This window comes from Rhinolophus sinicus, linkage group LG06, assembly GCF_036562045.2.
Source record: "Rhinolophus sinicus isolate RSC01 linkage group LG06, ASM3656204v1, whole genome shotgun sequence".
Lineage (NCBI taxonomy): Eukaryota > Metazoa > Chordata > Mammalia > Chiroptera > Rhinolophidae > Rhinolophus > Rhinolophus sinicus.
Window position 1 is genome coordinate 37052165 of NC_133756.1, and position 17272 is coordinate 37069436.

General features: G+C 34.5%; 1 protein-coding gene across 2 annotated transcripts in view; it reads right to left on the minus strand.

Annotated features, from left to right (window-relative positions):
• Positions 1 to 4716: 4716 nt before the first annotated feature.
• The window catches only part of NEGR1 (neuronal growth regulator 1), an 839463-nt gene continuing 826907 nt past the window's right edge, over positions 4717 to 17272 (minus strand). For both annotated transcript variants that reach the window (XM_074334947.1, XM_074334948.1), the window contains one exon: positions 4717 to 8559. In XM_074334947.1, coding sequence (XP_074191048.1) covers positions 8435 to 8559 — 125 coding nt within the window. In that variant the 3' untranslated portion in view covers positions 4717 to 8434. The remainder of the gene's footprint in view (positions 8560 to 17272) is intronic.

Here is a 17272-nt window from a genome sequence, read left to right on the forward strand (position 1 = left end):
GGAGGTCAGGCTAGAAAAGACCATAACTCCTCTGGGCAAAACCAGGTATGGAGTTTTATAGGAGGGGGTAAACAGGGCTGTTCCCCCTTCAATGCTTCAGGGGCTTTTTGTTGCATTGTCTCTGGCAACAAAGGGTTTCGGGGCATGACCAAGCCCTCCAATTCCACATCCTGGCCCCCAGGCTCGTGGATCATAAGCCCCTAGGAGACAGACACAAGCCAGCAGGTACAAAGTACAAAGCAATACAGATGGCTTTTAGGATACGATGGTTTTGACATTTCAGGCGGCTTCTCCAGGCAAATACAAGTCAGCAGGTACAAGGTACAAAGCAAGACAAGATGGCTTTTAAGGTAAGATTTCTGCTCCTGGCCTAAAAATGTCCTAACAATTAAAAAAAAAAAAAAAGACAGTCTTTCTCCTTGTCAACATTTAAAGTTATTAGACAGTAAGACTTTCAAAGCATAAACTAGTTATCTATCAACAGGAAAGATATCTTTCCAGAAATAAATTTCCTTCCAAATTAAAAAAGAAAATCTGCTTTTCTCTGTGTCAGCATTTAAAGCAGGTGCCTTCTTCTGATTAATTAAACACAATATGTTACTTATGCTAAAATCTTAGCAAATGAAACAAACAGAAAACTGTGGGCTGCACTGTTGTTATTATTTCTTCTCTTCTTTCTTCTTCTTCTTTTTCTTTTTCCTTTTTTTTTTTTTTTTTTTAATTATCCAGAACACCACATGGCTGGCTTTCAAGCTTATTTTCCAGATCACTGATAGCAGTGCGATTTTGTGTTTGTGTGTGTATGTGTTTTGTTTTGAAAGATATCAGCTTGAAGCAGTTTCAAATTTCTAGCAAAAATTTCTTAAGGAGTATGTCAAAAATGAGCAATTGACCACATTTTTGCCAGGTCACTCACTTGTCAAATGCTTGGTAGGAAGATGTCAAATTTCAAGGCAACTACAGTCCACGCTTATGAACCTACTTAGAAAACTATGTAAGTATTCTGTGGGTCCTAATATATGCTTTAGAACCATCAATACACCATTGTTCTTTATTATTCACAGATTATTGTCTCCAAAGGCTATTTTGTAAGTCCTTTTTCTACACAATGGTCCCCAAATTTTCTCAGGAAATTCCATATGCTTGGAATACTTCTTTAAACCCAATTCAAAACGGCAGGAGGTAGAAGTCTGCTGTGGTTTAGTGTAGAGTTAACTTCTTTTAATATAAAAAGGTCAACATTAATGAAGAAACTAGCAAATTCAAAGTTTCACTGAGAACCATCCCAATCCTTTTAGCAATTCACTTGAAATGGAGGAAAACCACCCCCTTTAACATTTTAAAACTTTGAAAGTCTAATGAGCCATGTTACCTCCTGTAGTTTCTACCAAACCAAAATTTGTGCAAGAACTGGGTTTATTAGCATTAAGTAGAAGCAGACCATTCAACACTTGCAATAGTTTCTTGCAATGTTTTTTCACCATTATCCTTATATCTGGTTGATGAAATATTGCTTTCTGAACTGTTTTTCACATTTCTTTCTGTTGATGTAAAATTCCATAAATTAAATGCCCCTCTTTCCAAGTGACAAAAAGACTTGCTTTTAACAAGTGTCCAGAATTTATTTGTTTTTTTCCCAGCAAGGTAGGTTCTTGAAGCAAGGTGGCTCTTGTTGTTTTAATTGTTTGCTTCTTTTTCTATATGCCCCAAACTATTGGATAATAGCTTACGAAATAAGGAAGATAATTAGTAATTAGAATATACAAAATGCAGAATAATTAGATATATAACTTGGTGTGTTTCTTTTTTCTGAGTCATTACAATAGAGGTTACTATGTTATCAAAATATTAACAATCTCAATTACTTTTAAGATTTTTACATCTCATTTTAGGAAAAAATAATTCTGTTGCAGTTAAAAACCCATCCATTATTTAGAGCACTCCCTTCCAGGCTACCTGCTTCTAAATCTATGGGGACCTTTCATTGCATTTGAGTTATTTTACAAGTTGTAGGTAAGTGATACGTAGGTAGAATATATCTTGTCTATAGACATGTAAATAAATTCTGTTGGCTAAAGATTCAATTGAATTATTTTCCTTATTCTGGAAGAAGCCAGTTTTGCTTCTATTAACATTAATTTCAATATTCTGAATCTGTAAAAGTGTCTATTCTTTGGATTGTCCTTTTATCTGGTTGTAACATCTTACTCTGTCCTTCATTAATGAATTAATGTGCTCATTTTATATGTGCTTGAAAGTCATGCTTTTCATTTTTTTCTAACTAAAGAATTATGTCCACAGGATATGCATTATATTTATATTTTGCAAACAAAATACAAATGCATTTCTTAGGTTGCATGTAGTTTAATTTCCAAAATTAGAATCTCCCTCTTGTTCTACTGCCCCAGCACAAGCAGATGTGCACATAATTAGTATTTTGATATAAGTTGGCTCAAACAACATCACTCAAAATTAAAATCAGTATTCTATTGTGACTTTTAAAAAATATGTGTATATATTCTGATTTCCATTTCCCTAAGAATTCTGTTGATTACAGATGCCCAGGAAATAGTCTTTGCGGATTATCCAAAAGTTGGCAGGTTTTTTGAAAATTATTATATAAAAAAAGATACATATGCTTATGACAAGATCCTCCATTTGGTGTGATTGGCCTAGTATTACAAGGGCTGTGTGTCTAAAGACAATTTCATTGTATGTCCATAAACCCCAAATTTTAGATAAGATATATAATGTGATTTGCCTTTAAACCACATACACTCTGGAGACATTGGAAAACAAAGGGATGACATTAAAGAAAAAAATATATAGGTATAAACACATTTACTTACATATAAATATACATATTTATACTTGTGAAGCTAGAGATATCATCACATCCTTTCCATTTTCCTAAGGCTAATGGAAATAGACACATATTGGGAGTATTTTACGAGTACATTGCACATTTGGCTCAAATCTGCCACTTAGTATAGTCTTCAGTGAGTGACTTAAAATTTCTGAGTCTGGTTTTCATCATCAATATGTGACAACGGTAACATTTTAAAGTACTTTGAAAGTCAAAGTAGCAATGTCTGCTAAAGTGCTTTGGCATTGTAGCCAAATGCAAGGTTGAGATAGTTGTGACCCTTCAGGACGAATTCTAGCTGCCACATCTGTCTCTGAGGTAAAACATGCTTCTTAGATTGAAGACCTTGGGAGATCTGTGCTAGCTTAAGTATGACTGTGGGCAGTGCTTGTAGGGAGAAGACTGAAAAGTGTTCCTCCTTTCTTCTTCTCCATGAAGACTGGAAATTATTTATTTGAGCTATTTGTCAACTTGTTCTCTTTCTCTAGAGATGTGAATTCCTGTGTATTTTCAGTAAGTTTTGAATTATTTTTAAAAAAATGCATGCGAATGTGAAAGCATACAAGGTCTGACAATTAAGTTTGCAAACTTATTGCAAAAATGTTGCTAACCAGAGGGATTATTCATTAATAATTTGTACCAACTGGACAGTTAATCAAGTTTACTATTTGGAAGTGCTGAAAAGGCTGCATGAAAAGTTAGATGACCTGAATTTTTCACCAACAATTCATGGCTCTTGCATCACGACAATGCACCAGCTCACATGACATTGTCTGTGAGGGAGTTTTTAGCCAGTAAACAAAGAACTGTATTGGAACACCGTCCCTACTCACCTGATCTGGCCCCCAAATGACTTCTTTCTTTACCTGAAGATAAAGGAAATATTGAAAGGAAGACATTTTGATGACATTCAGGACATCAAGGGTAATACGATGATGACTCTGATGGCCATTCCAAAAAAAGAGTTGCAAAATTGCTTTGAAGGGTGGACTAAGTGCTGGTATCGGTGCATAGCTTCCCAAGGGGAGTACTTTCAAAGTGACTGTAGTGATATTCAGCAAAGAGGTATGCATGTTTATTAATGTGTTTTCAGTTTTTTTGGGGGGAGGGGTTTGGTAGATATAGTTTTCCTAGAATAGCAATACACCCATATTTCAAAATAGTTTAGTACACCAAGCATGGATTTTTTTTTTCATGGTTTGCTCTTTTATTTAGATACTACATTGTTCCTTTTTGTTTGGTTGATCATCATAGATGGACATATTTGGAGAAGAGACCCTAAATCATTCATTTGGGATGGATCTTATTTGCATATTATAGCAGTCACAAACCAAGGGTTGTCAGACATATCATGTTTTGTTTGGAAAGCAAAGTTTTTAAGAATATTGTAACTGAATGCCTTGAGGTGGAATAGATGCTCCCTTTTTATACCCAGCTGTCTTATGAAATTATGCTATCTGCCTGACTCCTATAGGCATTTGAGTTTTCAGATGCTTAGCCTGTAAAACTAACAGGATTTTATCATTAGTCTCTGTTGCTAACTCTGCTGCATTTTAACAGGTGAAAGTTCTAACATGATAATAAAATCTTTCCAGAAAACTTCTTTAGACTAGATGCAGTTCAGCTTGTCAAACATGTTGTAAATCAACAGCGGAGAGAAATGCTACAACATGGAGCTCTTTGACTCTGTAGCATCGCATCGCATATTTTCACCCGGTATTGCTTTGGAGTATCTGCAAGATGTGAGTGTGATGCAGTGGATGAAGCAGAGAATAAAGAAGGGAATAGCAGAAATATGTTTAAACTATTATTTCTGTCTTTTTTCTCTTAAACTAAGAAGAGTTTTAAAATGAATCAAATACATATTTTAATTGATAAACTGACTTTATATTCACCTATTGGAAACAGTACAACATATTTTACATCAGATTATGAAATATGGATGTTTTACTAAAAGACAGGAAGAGCTTTTTTCCAGTCTTTAAAGTAAATACATATTCAAAGGATCTTAAGGCATACCATTTATTCATATTCATATCTATTGAAATACTGTACATCCACATACTTCAATAAATAGTTAAAAACCTGACCTCTTTTTAAATCATTTCTGAATTTCAAAAACAATTTTTATTGAAAAGATTAAATAGGTACTTTTGGCTGTGTCACAAAGCTAAGTACAATAGATGTATTAACAATTATTCAATAAATTTGATCAATATAGATGATTGGCTTTGATAAGTTCCTCAGACTTTTCTGAGTTCACACATTGGGGTATTTATATGTATATATATATTTTGTCCTGAATTATCTGGGTAATTTCCTCAGTTCTCCAATCTACTTTCTAGATACAGCTTAAATGTTATGATGAAGCATTAATTTTTCAGTTAAGTTTTAAACCCCCCAAATTAGCTTGAAGTTTGATATTCACACTGTCAAATCTTTTAGAGTCCCCCAAAATACACAATACTATAATTTGGGCAGTGTTTTCCATTATGTAATTGATGCATAATAGGAATTTAATGGTGTAACAGGACTTACGTTTTAAATGGGATCATTGTAAAATATAATTACACCACTTGAAGTTAAACCAAGAATGCAAATGAATTAAGTCTATAACCCTAATATTCTGGTTCTTCCTCCCTCTCTCCCATCTTTCCTTCCTTCCCTACTTCTTTTCTTCCTCCCTCCCTCCCTTCCTTCTTTCTTCCTTCTTTTTTTCTTCTCTCTTTACTTCCTTCACTTTTCTGTCTTTTCTTTCCACTTTCCATTCTCAGCTGCTTTTTATTTTTCTTACTTCTTTCTTTGACAAAATATTCAGGGGAACAAAAGGAATCCCACAAATGTAACTTGTGGAAACATAATGCTGAAATGAATAGCTAGAAAAAAATTATTATAGATCAAAAGGTAAATCAATTTCATAAAACTGCTATTCTGAAATTGCAACAATCTTGTACAGTCAGGACTGATAAAATGGAGTAATCAGATGTTTCATATGTCCATAAATGTAAAATCATCTACTTGAACATTATATGCAATACATTCACACAAAAAAGCAAATACTGTAGCCTTATTTGAACAATATTGAACTCATAAATACTCATGATTTCACTCTGTCCAGGGGCCTAAGGACTAGGAATGCTGCTGTGATACAGAAAAACATAGTGAATACCTCCTCTATTTAAAAATGTCACTCAAGAAAGTCTCTTCTAACATAAAGGCAAATACATATAGCTACTGAGCTATGACTGTACTTCTGTCACATTCTATGGTAATAACACCAGACTCCACAAATTCGGAATCATGACAACACTTTGAACTAATTATTTGGTTCATCCATAGTTTATATCTCGATTTACCTCACATTTACCCTACAAACCTTACAAAGAGGAGGTATTTTTAACTCTAGGAAAGCGGTCACTGTATAATATGCATTCTTGATCTGTTTCTTTTTCCCAAACATTGGTACTGATGGTTAACACTTTTGTGGTAGCACCACTATTTCTAGTAAGTAGATTATTATGGAGTGTGCCACTTTAAAGCTGCAATACAAAAAATATTCTGTAATTTACTCACCAGTTCCACATAGAGTATTTTTAAGAAGCAAATCACTAATAAAGTTAAAATGCCATATGTATTAAAAAAAAACATTTTAAATATGTCAGTCGAAGTAATGTAATAAATTATTACATGAGGAAATTTAATAGCATTATGCCATTTTATTGCCATTTTATGGAAACATTGTATATTTATGCCTCCTCATTTAGGATTCATTTTTCTAATTAGATTTATGGTGTAATTTGGGACTAAATTTTACTTGGAAAAAATCATGATTTTCAAGTTATTTCTTTCAGGGCAAAATATTAGTTATCTTAAATATGTACAACTTCTGTGAAATTTCTTGCATCTAATTTTATTAGTGGGCGTTTTTTGTTGTTTTTATGATTTGCAAAAGGGGACTGTCTATTTGCAGAAATTTCTCTAGGTGTAGTGAAATTGGTAACTTCATCAAGTTTGTAAAATGACTTTCAAGACTATGGTCTTTAGTAAAGAGTAAAACCATCAAACTATTCCTGTTATGTAATGCTTCTTAAAGTAACAGCATTTTCCTTCAAAAATGTAGTTTTGATTTTTTATAATAGAAATAATTTAATATTCAAGATAATTTTATAATTAATATATCTTAAGATATTCTCATCACTTGTCTTCATTTGATCATATCTTACATATGTCATGTAAGAAAAAATAAAGCGTGGTAATTTTTTTTTTTGGCCTTACTTGTTTGAGCTGACATGGCTATAAAGAAATATTTTATTATAGAATTAGTTATTTCAGAGATTGATCTGCTGCATACCAGCATGGAATATTTGTTATAATATAGTTTGAAATTTTTTTATATAACATGCATTCCAAACTATCAACTGGTTGATGTTTCCAGATAAAAAATATGCAAAATGCTCTTCTCCAGAAGAGCACCTTATCTTACCAACTTACCTGCCACAGAACCAAATTAATTTTGAGTGCTTACCAACTGATATAGTGTTAGGTGATTGAACTTTGTATCCTTTCTGAAAAACCATCTTTAAAATTTTGGCTTGGAATAGTGAGAGGAAAAGATGTTGGATTGCTAGGCAATCCCTTTGATGGACTGTCTTTATAAAGGGAATTATTTCCCAAAGTTTTTCTAACGTTTAGCTACAACTAAAGATATATGGTAAATTTACCTGTTGTTTTCCTTCACAAATCTGAGTTATTGTGGGGCAAAATTCTCAAACCCCATTGATAATGAAGGAATAAATTTTTACAGTCCAACAGCTTATCCCTTCTTTAGAGATAGGATATAGTTTAACTTTATCACCGTGTTTTGTTGTTGTTGTTGTTGTTGTTGTTTTGCTCTCAATTGTAGGATTTGGTAAAATGTTTTTGGAGACAAAGAGAAAAGTATTATTTTATGAAGGCACACCCATGCTGAACTTACAGGAAACAGAAGCAGAGCTGCACAGCCAGTTATATTACAAGGCTCATTCCTGAAACCTGAATATCATGCGAGCAGAAAAATCTAGATATGTGTTATATTTTGAAGAAATAATCTGAAGGCAATGTTATTTGCTTTTTTATCAAAAAAGAAAAAAATGCATCTTTTAAAATGTGGATTGATTCTTATTGAAACAGGGAAATGAATGCTTGTATTGCAGCCTTAAAGAATCACATATTCACTGCAATATTCGTTTTTGTAAACTACAGCCTGCAACCTAGCAGACCATGACTGAATGCTTTTGAAAAGTTGTAGATTACAAACATGAAATCACAATTAATATCCTCTAAAAGTAATTTCAGAGCCTTCACATCTTAAAAAAAGGACAATGTGTACTGCTTCACAAGGTAATGTAGCTAATCAAAAAAAGAGTAGAATTAAAGTATTTACATAATGAGCAATTCTACAGAAGACGATCATCCCCGTGTAAGCACTGCTGATTATATCCCACGCTGCTTTTAACAAACTGTACCAGATTGGATCCAGCCATCAGCACTTTCAGAGAATCCTTAAAAGCCTTTTATGGGTCTTTAAATTTATTGTAGAATGGCATTCTTCAGGTAGAATATGCTGGTGAAAGAGGACAGTGTCAACACAAGGTACCAGCAGGAGAAAAGAACGTCGGCGCTCCCGGTAATTCCATACTGGGCTGTACTTGGAGCTGGAAAGAAATGGAAAAGACTAAATCAAAATCTAATTTGTCTTCCAGGATCTTCACACTAATCAAAAGGCAGCTGAGTATATTGGAGCAATGTGTGGCCTATTTGACTAACCTTTCTGAGCTTCCCTTTTTTTTCCCCCCGGAGGGTAAAATAGAGATATGAATAATATAATCCACTTGGCAGGTTTGTAGTGAGAATTGGAGATGAAGCACATATAGCCTGCACTGGGTCAGACACATACTAAGCACTGAATATACAGAAGCTAACGTGATTATTCTTCCTATATGCATTGTAAATATTTGTCTTAGTGGACAAATAGTGGACAATATTCATTCAGGCATAATTTTTTAAAATTATGTTTGTTCAGATGTAATTGACATACAACATTGTGTAAGTTTAAGGTGTACAACAGTGTTGATTTGATACATTTATATATTGTAATATTACCACCATAGCATTGGCTAACACCTCTATCACATCATATAATTCTCAGTTCTTTCCTGTAGGGGGCACAATTAAGATCCTGTCTCTTTGCCACTTTGAAGGTTATAATACAGTATTGTTTATAATCACCACGCTGTGCTTTAGTTCTCCAGGACTTATTTGTCTACTGGTTCCAAGTTTGTACACTTAAACAACGTACCCCAATTTCCCCACTTCCCAGCCTCTGGTAACCATTCTACTCTCCATTTTTACCAGTTCAGCTTTTTTAGATTCCACATATAAGTGACATGCATATACTTGTGAATCGTTTTTATTGGCCAAATACTGTATTACATGCTGGAAAAACAAACAAGAGATTCTCTCTTCCAACTTTTTTGTTTGTTTGTTTGTTTCGAAAGTGAGGCAAGATGTTCAAACAATATAATACAATCCTAGGAATGGTAGAGTTGCATGTGCACACTGCAATGACACAGAAAATTGTGTATTTAAATCTGCCCAGGCAAGGGAGGAATGGTTTAACAGAGAGTTTTACCAAAGGGGACAATCATTTGGCTAGAAGAAACATATTCATGAGGAAAGGAGAGAGCACAGCATATATTCTAGGGTCTAAAAGTAGATTAATCTTGTTGGACCATGAAGTTTGAGGCCTAAAGTGGAGGGAATTGAAACTGGAACTCTAGGCAGATAGAATGACCTCAATAATAATAATAATAATAATAATAATAATAATAATAATAAAAATAATAAAAGCTTGGCTTTTTATACTGAAGGAGATTTTGAAGAATTTAGAGCTTTGGAATTGTATGATTACATTAACATGGTAGAAAGATCACGGTTTTATACATGAAAAGCTCATGTGGTACTTGACTAACTGTTGTGTTGAATTTTCACTAAGGGATTTCACTTAGAGACTCACAAAGCTTGGGATTTGTGGGGGGATACTGAATGAATTCCTCTTCATTTCACAAGAGGACAGTTACCTCTTTGAATGTGAATTATATTGCATTCCAGAAAGTGAATGTTGCAGACATGCTCAGCCTTGCTTGAGATTGATTCTCATTTACCATAATAATTATAATAGTAATAAAAAAAACTCCTCCACCATACTTTTAACTACTTTTAATGAAACCTGGATTTCAAGCACTGTTTTCTAATACAAAGTGAATAACGTAATAAAAAATATATACTGTTTCACCCCCAAATCCATAACTCAAATCCAGGAGCAGTTTTAATTACTGAATTTGAATTACCAGCAGGTAGTTTTTAATGGAACTTTCACCAATGACTATATTTCCACTTTACAAGAAGAATTAATTGCATTGTTTATACCTCTAAGAATTTAGAGGGGGTGAAAGATGCATTGGCCCCTGCCAGTGGGAAGTTTCCTTGACAGTTCAATTGTTGGTTCCAGGTAAGTGAGATTCAGGGACTGAGACAACTACTTTTAGTAAACACAGAGCAAGATCAACTATTTCATGCTTTTTTTTTGGCATCACAAATGAGTTCTAAAAAATGAGAAGATTATGAAGAAAATCAGTCTATTGTTGAACAGATAACTTTTCAAGTTTTGATAGTTAAGAAGTCTAATTTAAAACCCTAAAACTTAAATTTGCTCTTGTTCAAGACCTAGAAAGTAGTCTTTTTTAAAATATAAATAAATATTTAATTGGTCTGTTGCCTTCTCAATGACAGCTATTTCAGTTATTTTTGCTGTTGTTTTTTAAGGATCTTGAGTGCAATAAAAACAGTATAATAAATAAAGCATATAAAACGATTTCATACATAAGAAATAAATCTTAAAAGCCAAGCAGCCAAAGAAAGATAACATTTTATTATCTTGACTAATTAAATAGCACGTTAAGTGGGTGGAGTATAAAGGACCCTAAAAACTCCATATCCATAAAATGCATTTTGCGGGCAAACTTTATTGAATCCCCTCTCTTTCAACAAGCTGAGCAGATAACACTGCTGTGTCCTTAGGCCACCATGTATATTCCTTTTATATAACTATAATACTGAATTGCAAATAGTTGTATAAATATCTATTTATATCAGCAGACTGTAAACTCTCTGAATCGTGTTTTATTTATCTTGATGTTTCCAGACACAAAGTCTGGTACATAGGCGATGCTCAAGAAATGTCTGTTGAATGAACAATTCAATTAAGTAAATGAATAAGTTAGAATTAAAAGGAATATTTTTTTCTCTTATAAATTAGAATTTCTTCTGAATCAAGCCACTTGCCTATAGGCTACAGTATTTACAGTATGCCACTTTCATTCATTCAGTAAATATGTACTGAACTAGGTACCAGGCTCTATACTAAGAACTGGGAATATAATAACTAATAAGATAGTTATGGTCGTTTTGTTACTTAATTCCATATATCTCCATATACACTCCTTTATATCATATACTTTCAATGCCATCTTTTCCCCCAATGTCTTTTAATCTTTTACTCAGCGTCCTATTATCTTAGACATGGCAAAGGTATATCAATAATGTATTTAAAAATTAAATGTTACTTTGCAATTAAAAGAATATACAGAGTTTTGCACAGATGTCTCAAATTAATATAATTGTTAGTTTTGTGACTGCAAAACTTCTATTAGTCCTAAAATAAAGTGGGGGCCTGTTGCTGCATTGTTAATTCTGCAATTAGTATAAAAATGGTACTGTAGAATAGCTACTGAATTAGCAGGCCAAAATACAAAGAGTAAAGTTAGTCAAGTGAATATGAGGTCAGATATCTAATGTCAAATTATATATCACAATTCATACTCCTTAAGTATATATTGAATGTCTTTTATATGCTGGGAATTGAACACAGTAAAGACGAATAAAAATCAATTCTTCTCTCTCTCACGCTCTCTTTTTTTTCCTTTTAAATCCCTATGGCTAGAGTTTAATTTATTTTTACTTTTTTTTATTTGTTTATTTATTTTAGGAGGGTGCAACTCCCAGTGGCCCACGCAGGGATCGAACCGGCAACTGCGGTGTTATTAGCACTATGCTCTAACCAACTGAGCTAACCAGCCACCCTCAATTCTTCTCTTAGGAAAGTATCATTCTAGCTGGAGGTATAAATAAAAAGGCAAATATAGAACATTAGGATATATATGGTGACAAGGAGTCACTCTAGGTAAGTAGTCCAGGCAGCAGGTATAAACACAATTATTTCAAAATGCAATGATATACACACATTAATATATATATATATATATATAATATATATATATATATATATATATTATATATTATATATTATATATATATATAAAACTTTTTAAAAATGGTTGCATGGTGGTCCATTGTCTTGGGGTAGCCTGTTATTATATAACTTTAGTCCCATCGACATATTTATTACGTGTTGTTTTGTGACTTGTTAATTGAATGATTTAAAGCACAAAGTTAAAGTTAAGAGTCTCAGTACTATTTGGAACAATTATATTTGCATAGCATGTTAAAGCCCAATCAGCTGTTTAAGAAATTACAGAAAATCTTAAGAAATTATAGAATGTAACAGTTAGAAATTATAGAAAATAGCTATTAAAAATCAGCTTCAAAACTCAGTTGAAGTATCATCTCCTTTAAAAGAGAAAACTCTTTATAAAATCCCACAGGCCAAATTAATTTAGCACTATGTTTGATATATTTGCATATCTATCACATCATATTTACATGTCTATCTTTCCCTCTTTGACTAAGAATGTCTTCAAGCCAAGATTTATTATATGTATCTTTATCGTTGGTACAGAACAGAGTCTGGTGCTAAATAAATGTTCAATAATATTTATTAAATGAATTGATAAGGTTCATATCCATTTCCCATACAGTCACCATAAACACCTAAGGGGACACAATATCTTGACTTCTTTTTTCAAGAGAATATTGTCTTTCATCACTGACATTTTATCTTCTAAGATCTATACAGAGTCAGGATACCTCCCTTCAGCTTTTGAGCAAAAAGGTAGGTCATGAGGCAGATTATATAAGGGACAGGCATGCATCAAACTTTGTAGCATCATCCTCTTGCATCAAAAGACAGGGAGTGTAGATGAACACATGGCCTACAGATTTAGTCCTGAATTTCCTAGGAGATATCCAGCTGTGCCTCTGGGATGGTCAGATCTGTTTTATGTTCTCTGCCATGTTTTAGTTGCCTGTGAGTATCATACTACTACTCATCCTCAGTAAAATTAAGAGGGCTAGGACATGTGGTCAGAGGTATAGTTGGGCTACAGTGAGGGTTTCAGCTTCATTCTGAGTGATATGGGAAGCCATTGGAGAGGAAGCTAGCTGACATTTTTATATGATTGCTTGACTATTCTGTGGACAATAGATTGTACTACTGGAGGCCAGAGTAGAAGCCCTGTTAACCTAAAACCTTCAGGGGTCTTCACTGCCTACAGAGGAAGTAAAAAATCTGTAGCTCAGCACTCAGGACCTCTGTTATCTGGTTCTAGTCGACTTATCCAGACTCTTACACACTCAGCTCCAGCCATATGAGCTAATTTCTGAACACATAGGGTATTTTCCTTACTCCTTGTCATTTGCACATTCTATATCCTTAAGCATAAATGACCTTCCTTTCTATCCCTCTTTTCCATCTATCAAAGTGTTACTCTTCCTTAAAGATCTAGCGTACCACCTCCTCCATGAGGTACCCCCCAATCTCTCTAATAAGAAGTGTTAGTCTTCTGCTTATTCCTGATTTCAGAAATAAGTCTTTTTTAACTTATAATAAACTGTATATATCTTTCTCCTCCACTGGACTATAAGCATATGGAAGTCATGGAATATTCCTCCTCATAAGGTGTGCATCTCTATTCTATATCAAATGCGTTCCACAGATGTTTGTTTAAGATAGAAAATATTTCTAAATATGTAGTTGTCTAATTCAAGACAACTTTGATAAAATACCCTATTTTAATATTTGCTCCCATGACTTCTTGCTCTTAAGACAAAGAATTGGTTTTGAGGAGAAGAATGAAGAAAGAAGAGGAAGTTTAAATTGAGATGAAAAGGAGAATGAAAAGGGTAGATAAAGGAGGAAGAAACAAAAGGGTAAAGATTTAAAACAGAGAGAGAGAGAGAGAGAGAGAGAGGAAGAGGAAGAGGAAGAGGAAGAGGAAGAGGAAGAGGAAGAGGAAGAGGAGAGGAGAGGAGAGGAGAGGAGAGGAGAGGGAACCCAACTTTTGATCAATGTTAGGTGATTTCATATTCACCATTTTATGGAAAAGGAATAGAAAGAAGTAATGAAATGGGGTATGTCAGGGAGGCTACTTTAAAACAAACAACAGAAAAGGCTGGTTGATATTCTTTCCATTTTCTTAGTAAAGTTAAAGGCTTTCTAGTTTTTAAATATGATGTACATAATATATGGACTGTAGATCCAGATAATATTGACTCAAGGTCCAGCTCCACCTCCTTCTAACTGGACTCACCTAGGTGTGTTTCCTAACTGTGCTTAGTTCAGTATCTTCATCTGCAAACAAGGACTAGTAGTATCTCAGGGTGGCTGGATGGCTCATTGGTGAGAGCACGAACTCTTAACAACAAGGTTGCTGGTTCAATTCCCGCATGGGATGGTGGGCTGCGCCCCCTGCAACTAAAGGTTGAAAACGGCAACCGGACTTGGAGCTGAGCTACGCCCTCCACAATTAGACTGAAGGTCAACAACTTGACTTGGGGCTGATGGGCCCTGGTAAAACATACTGTTCGCCAAAATAAAAATAAAAAATAAAAACACAAAAAAGAACTGGTGGTATCTCAAAATTTATCGTGAAGTTTAAATGTGTTGATACATTAAAGCACCCAGCACAGCATCTAACACAGGATCAATACTCCCTCAGGTATGATCGAAACACTCCTTATTTACTCATTTATTTAGCAAATTCAGTGGGTGCTATGTGCTAGGCATTCTCTGAGCAAAATAGAAATGGCCCCTGTCCCCATAGAGCTGTCTCTTCTCCATGGAACACACACACTTTACTTCATCCTTAATCTACACTTGGTTAAATCAATGCTTCTCTGGTTGTATGAAGCTATCCTCCATGTTATCTTACAAAAATATTGATTCTCTTTAGTATCTTGGCTTCTTTTATTTAATGCCATTTACTGCTAGATAACTGGCCAGTCCCCTCTGATGTGCAGGCTCCTTGAAGGCAGGGAGAATGACTCCTTCCTTTTTTACCTTTTCCCTCTCTTTTATCCCAGGGAGAACAGTGTGGCGCATGGCCTCTGGAGAATGGTTTCAGGCTGATCTGGTGTCGAGTTTGGTTCCGGTGGGGCTCTCAGGTGCAGAGCAAAAGGGCCTGGACTAGGTGTGAAGTCCAGGCCTTTGGCATTTCTTCCAGTTGTCAACAGGAAGATCCAATCTGGGCTTCAACACATATCTTACATCTTGTCTAATTATGATTATCCCTCCCAATTACTTACAGCTGCTGCATATTATTTTCAGTCTTGGCAGTTTTCCCTTGTATTGCTCCAGTTTTTATTTTTAGGCAAAAGCAAATGTAACTGTGAAATATTTAGTTTTGGTATAATACCAATTACTCGCCTAGGCAATTTCCTTAAATTACTCAAGTTTTAACTGAACTAGCTTTGATTCATATTTTTAAGCTGCGTGCAGCAATCTTAGGTAGAGTTCTTTTAGCTACATTAACTCTGCTTCCATACAGAAAAGCTGCACTCAACTTACATTTTACTGAGGAAGCGTATACCTTAATGGAAAGTGGATGATTTACACTTAAATTGGAATTCATATAAAAGAGAGTGATTAATGTGGATTCAAAATAGAGTGCACATTAGTTTACTGAGACATTATGCATTGATTCTATCCAAAAGATAGTGTAACTCTGTTTTATTACACACTGCGGTAGGAGTTTGCTCAAAAGATATTGTAGTCTTCTCTTTAGCAATATCTATCCCTTAACACCATCAGTATGTGGATGATATATCCAGAGGCTCAGAACCCCTCCCCCCAGATTTTTTGTATCACTTAATTCTGCTTAAAACTGTGTGGAGATTAGGGGAGGAAAGAATATTAGCATGGGATATGCTTTACAACTGGATGTACAACTTTTGATTATGGTGTCTCTGGAAGGATCAGGCAAGTCTCAACACAGATGACATCATCTCATTATCCATTTCTGCACTATTTCTTGATCAGTCAAATGGCCCCGGCCCTCAGATGGGATGTGGTATGTGAAAGATATAGCACAGACATGCCATATCTTCTCATGTATACCTCCCATCTGTGCCTTAGAGGCTTCCAGGGAAAAGGTCTTGTTTGTGAGGATGGTACATGCTCCTGTACTAGACCCTCAAGATCTTCTTTCCCTAGGTTTTGTGGTTGAGGAATGCCTGAGTCACACAGTTGTCATTTGGTAGGGCTACCAAAGAATACATTTTCAGAGGATTTTTTACAAAACACACCTTTATTGTGCTATAACACTGTTTTCTCAAATACGGAGAAAAACTTTGAATGGTCCACTTTTCAAACAGCTCTCAGTCTGGTAGAGGAAGGCTTCATTTATGAGCCCCTACCAGGAATTCAAAGTAAGAATTGTATAAATGGCTTTGAATTCCGGTCAGTCATCCTTCTTTTTTATTGTCTTTAGAAGGCATCAGGTTAACAAGTGCACATTGGTGCACTTTTTCAAATTAGAGGCCGAAGGTTATAAAAAAAAAAAAATTGTATTTAGATACTTACGCTAACATTTTAGATTTTTACTTTTTCATTTGGTCAAAAACCGAATGCCTGTCTCCAAGAAGCTCCAATACCTTTTACAGACCAAGCATTCACCAGCATAAAAATATACTTTTCACTGAAAGTATCTCCCTTTAGTGTTAGAAACAATGAGGAGAAAGGCTGGAGAAATCATCCTATTCTTTTCTCTTTCTGACTCATGGAATTTGCCTGCCACCTTGTTGTAGCAACTGCTAAGCTATTTCTCTGCAGACCACTGTCCTTGAATCCTTTCCTGCTTGCTGAATAGCCATTTTGCCAAAGTTCATGGTACACAATCCTATTTACTCACCATGAACTACATTAGGGATTTTAAACATATGTTTGTCTCTGTTATTACCCATATTCAGAAATCTGCCTATTTATAGATAAATACTTTTATCTGCAAATAGCCAGATGAAATTCTCCAAAACTATTATCTCTAATTTGAGCTAAGGAAAATAAGTGTGCAATCACCCACATAGAAACAAATTCTGCTACTTTTTTTTTTCTTGTCCTTCATAGTCATTGAAAAA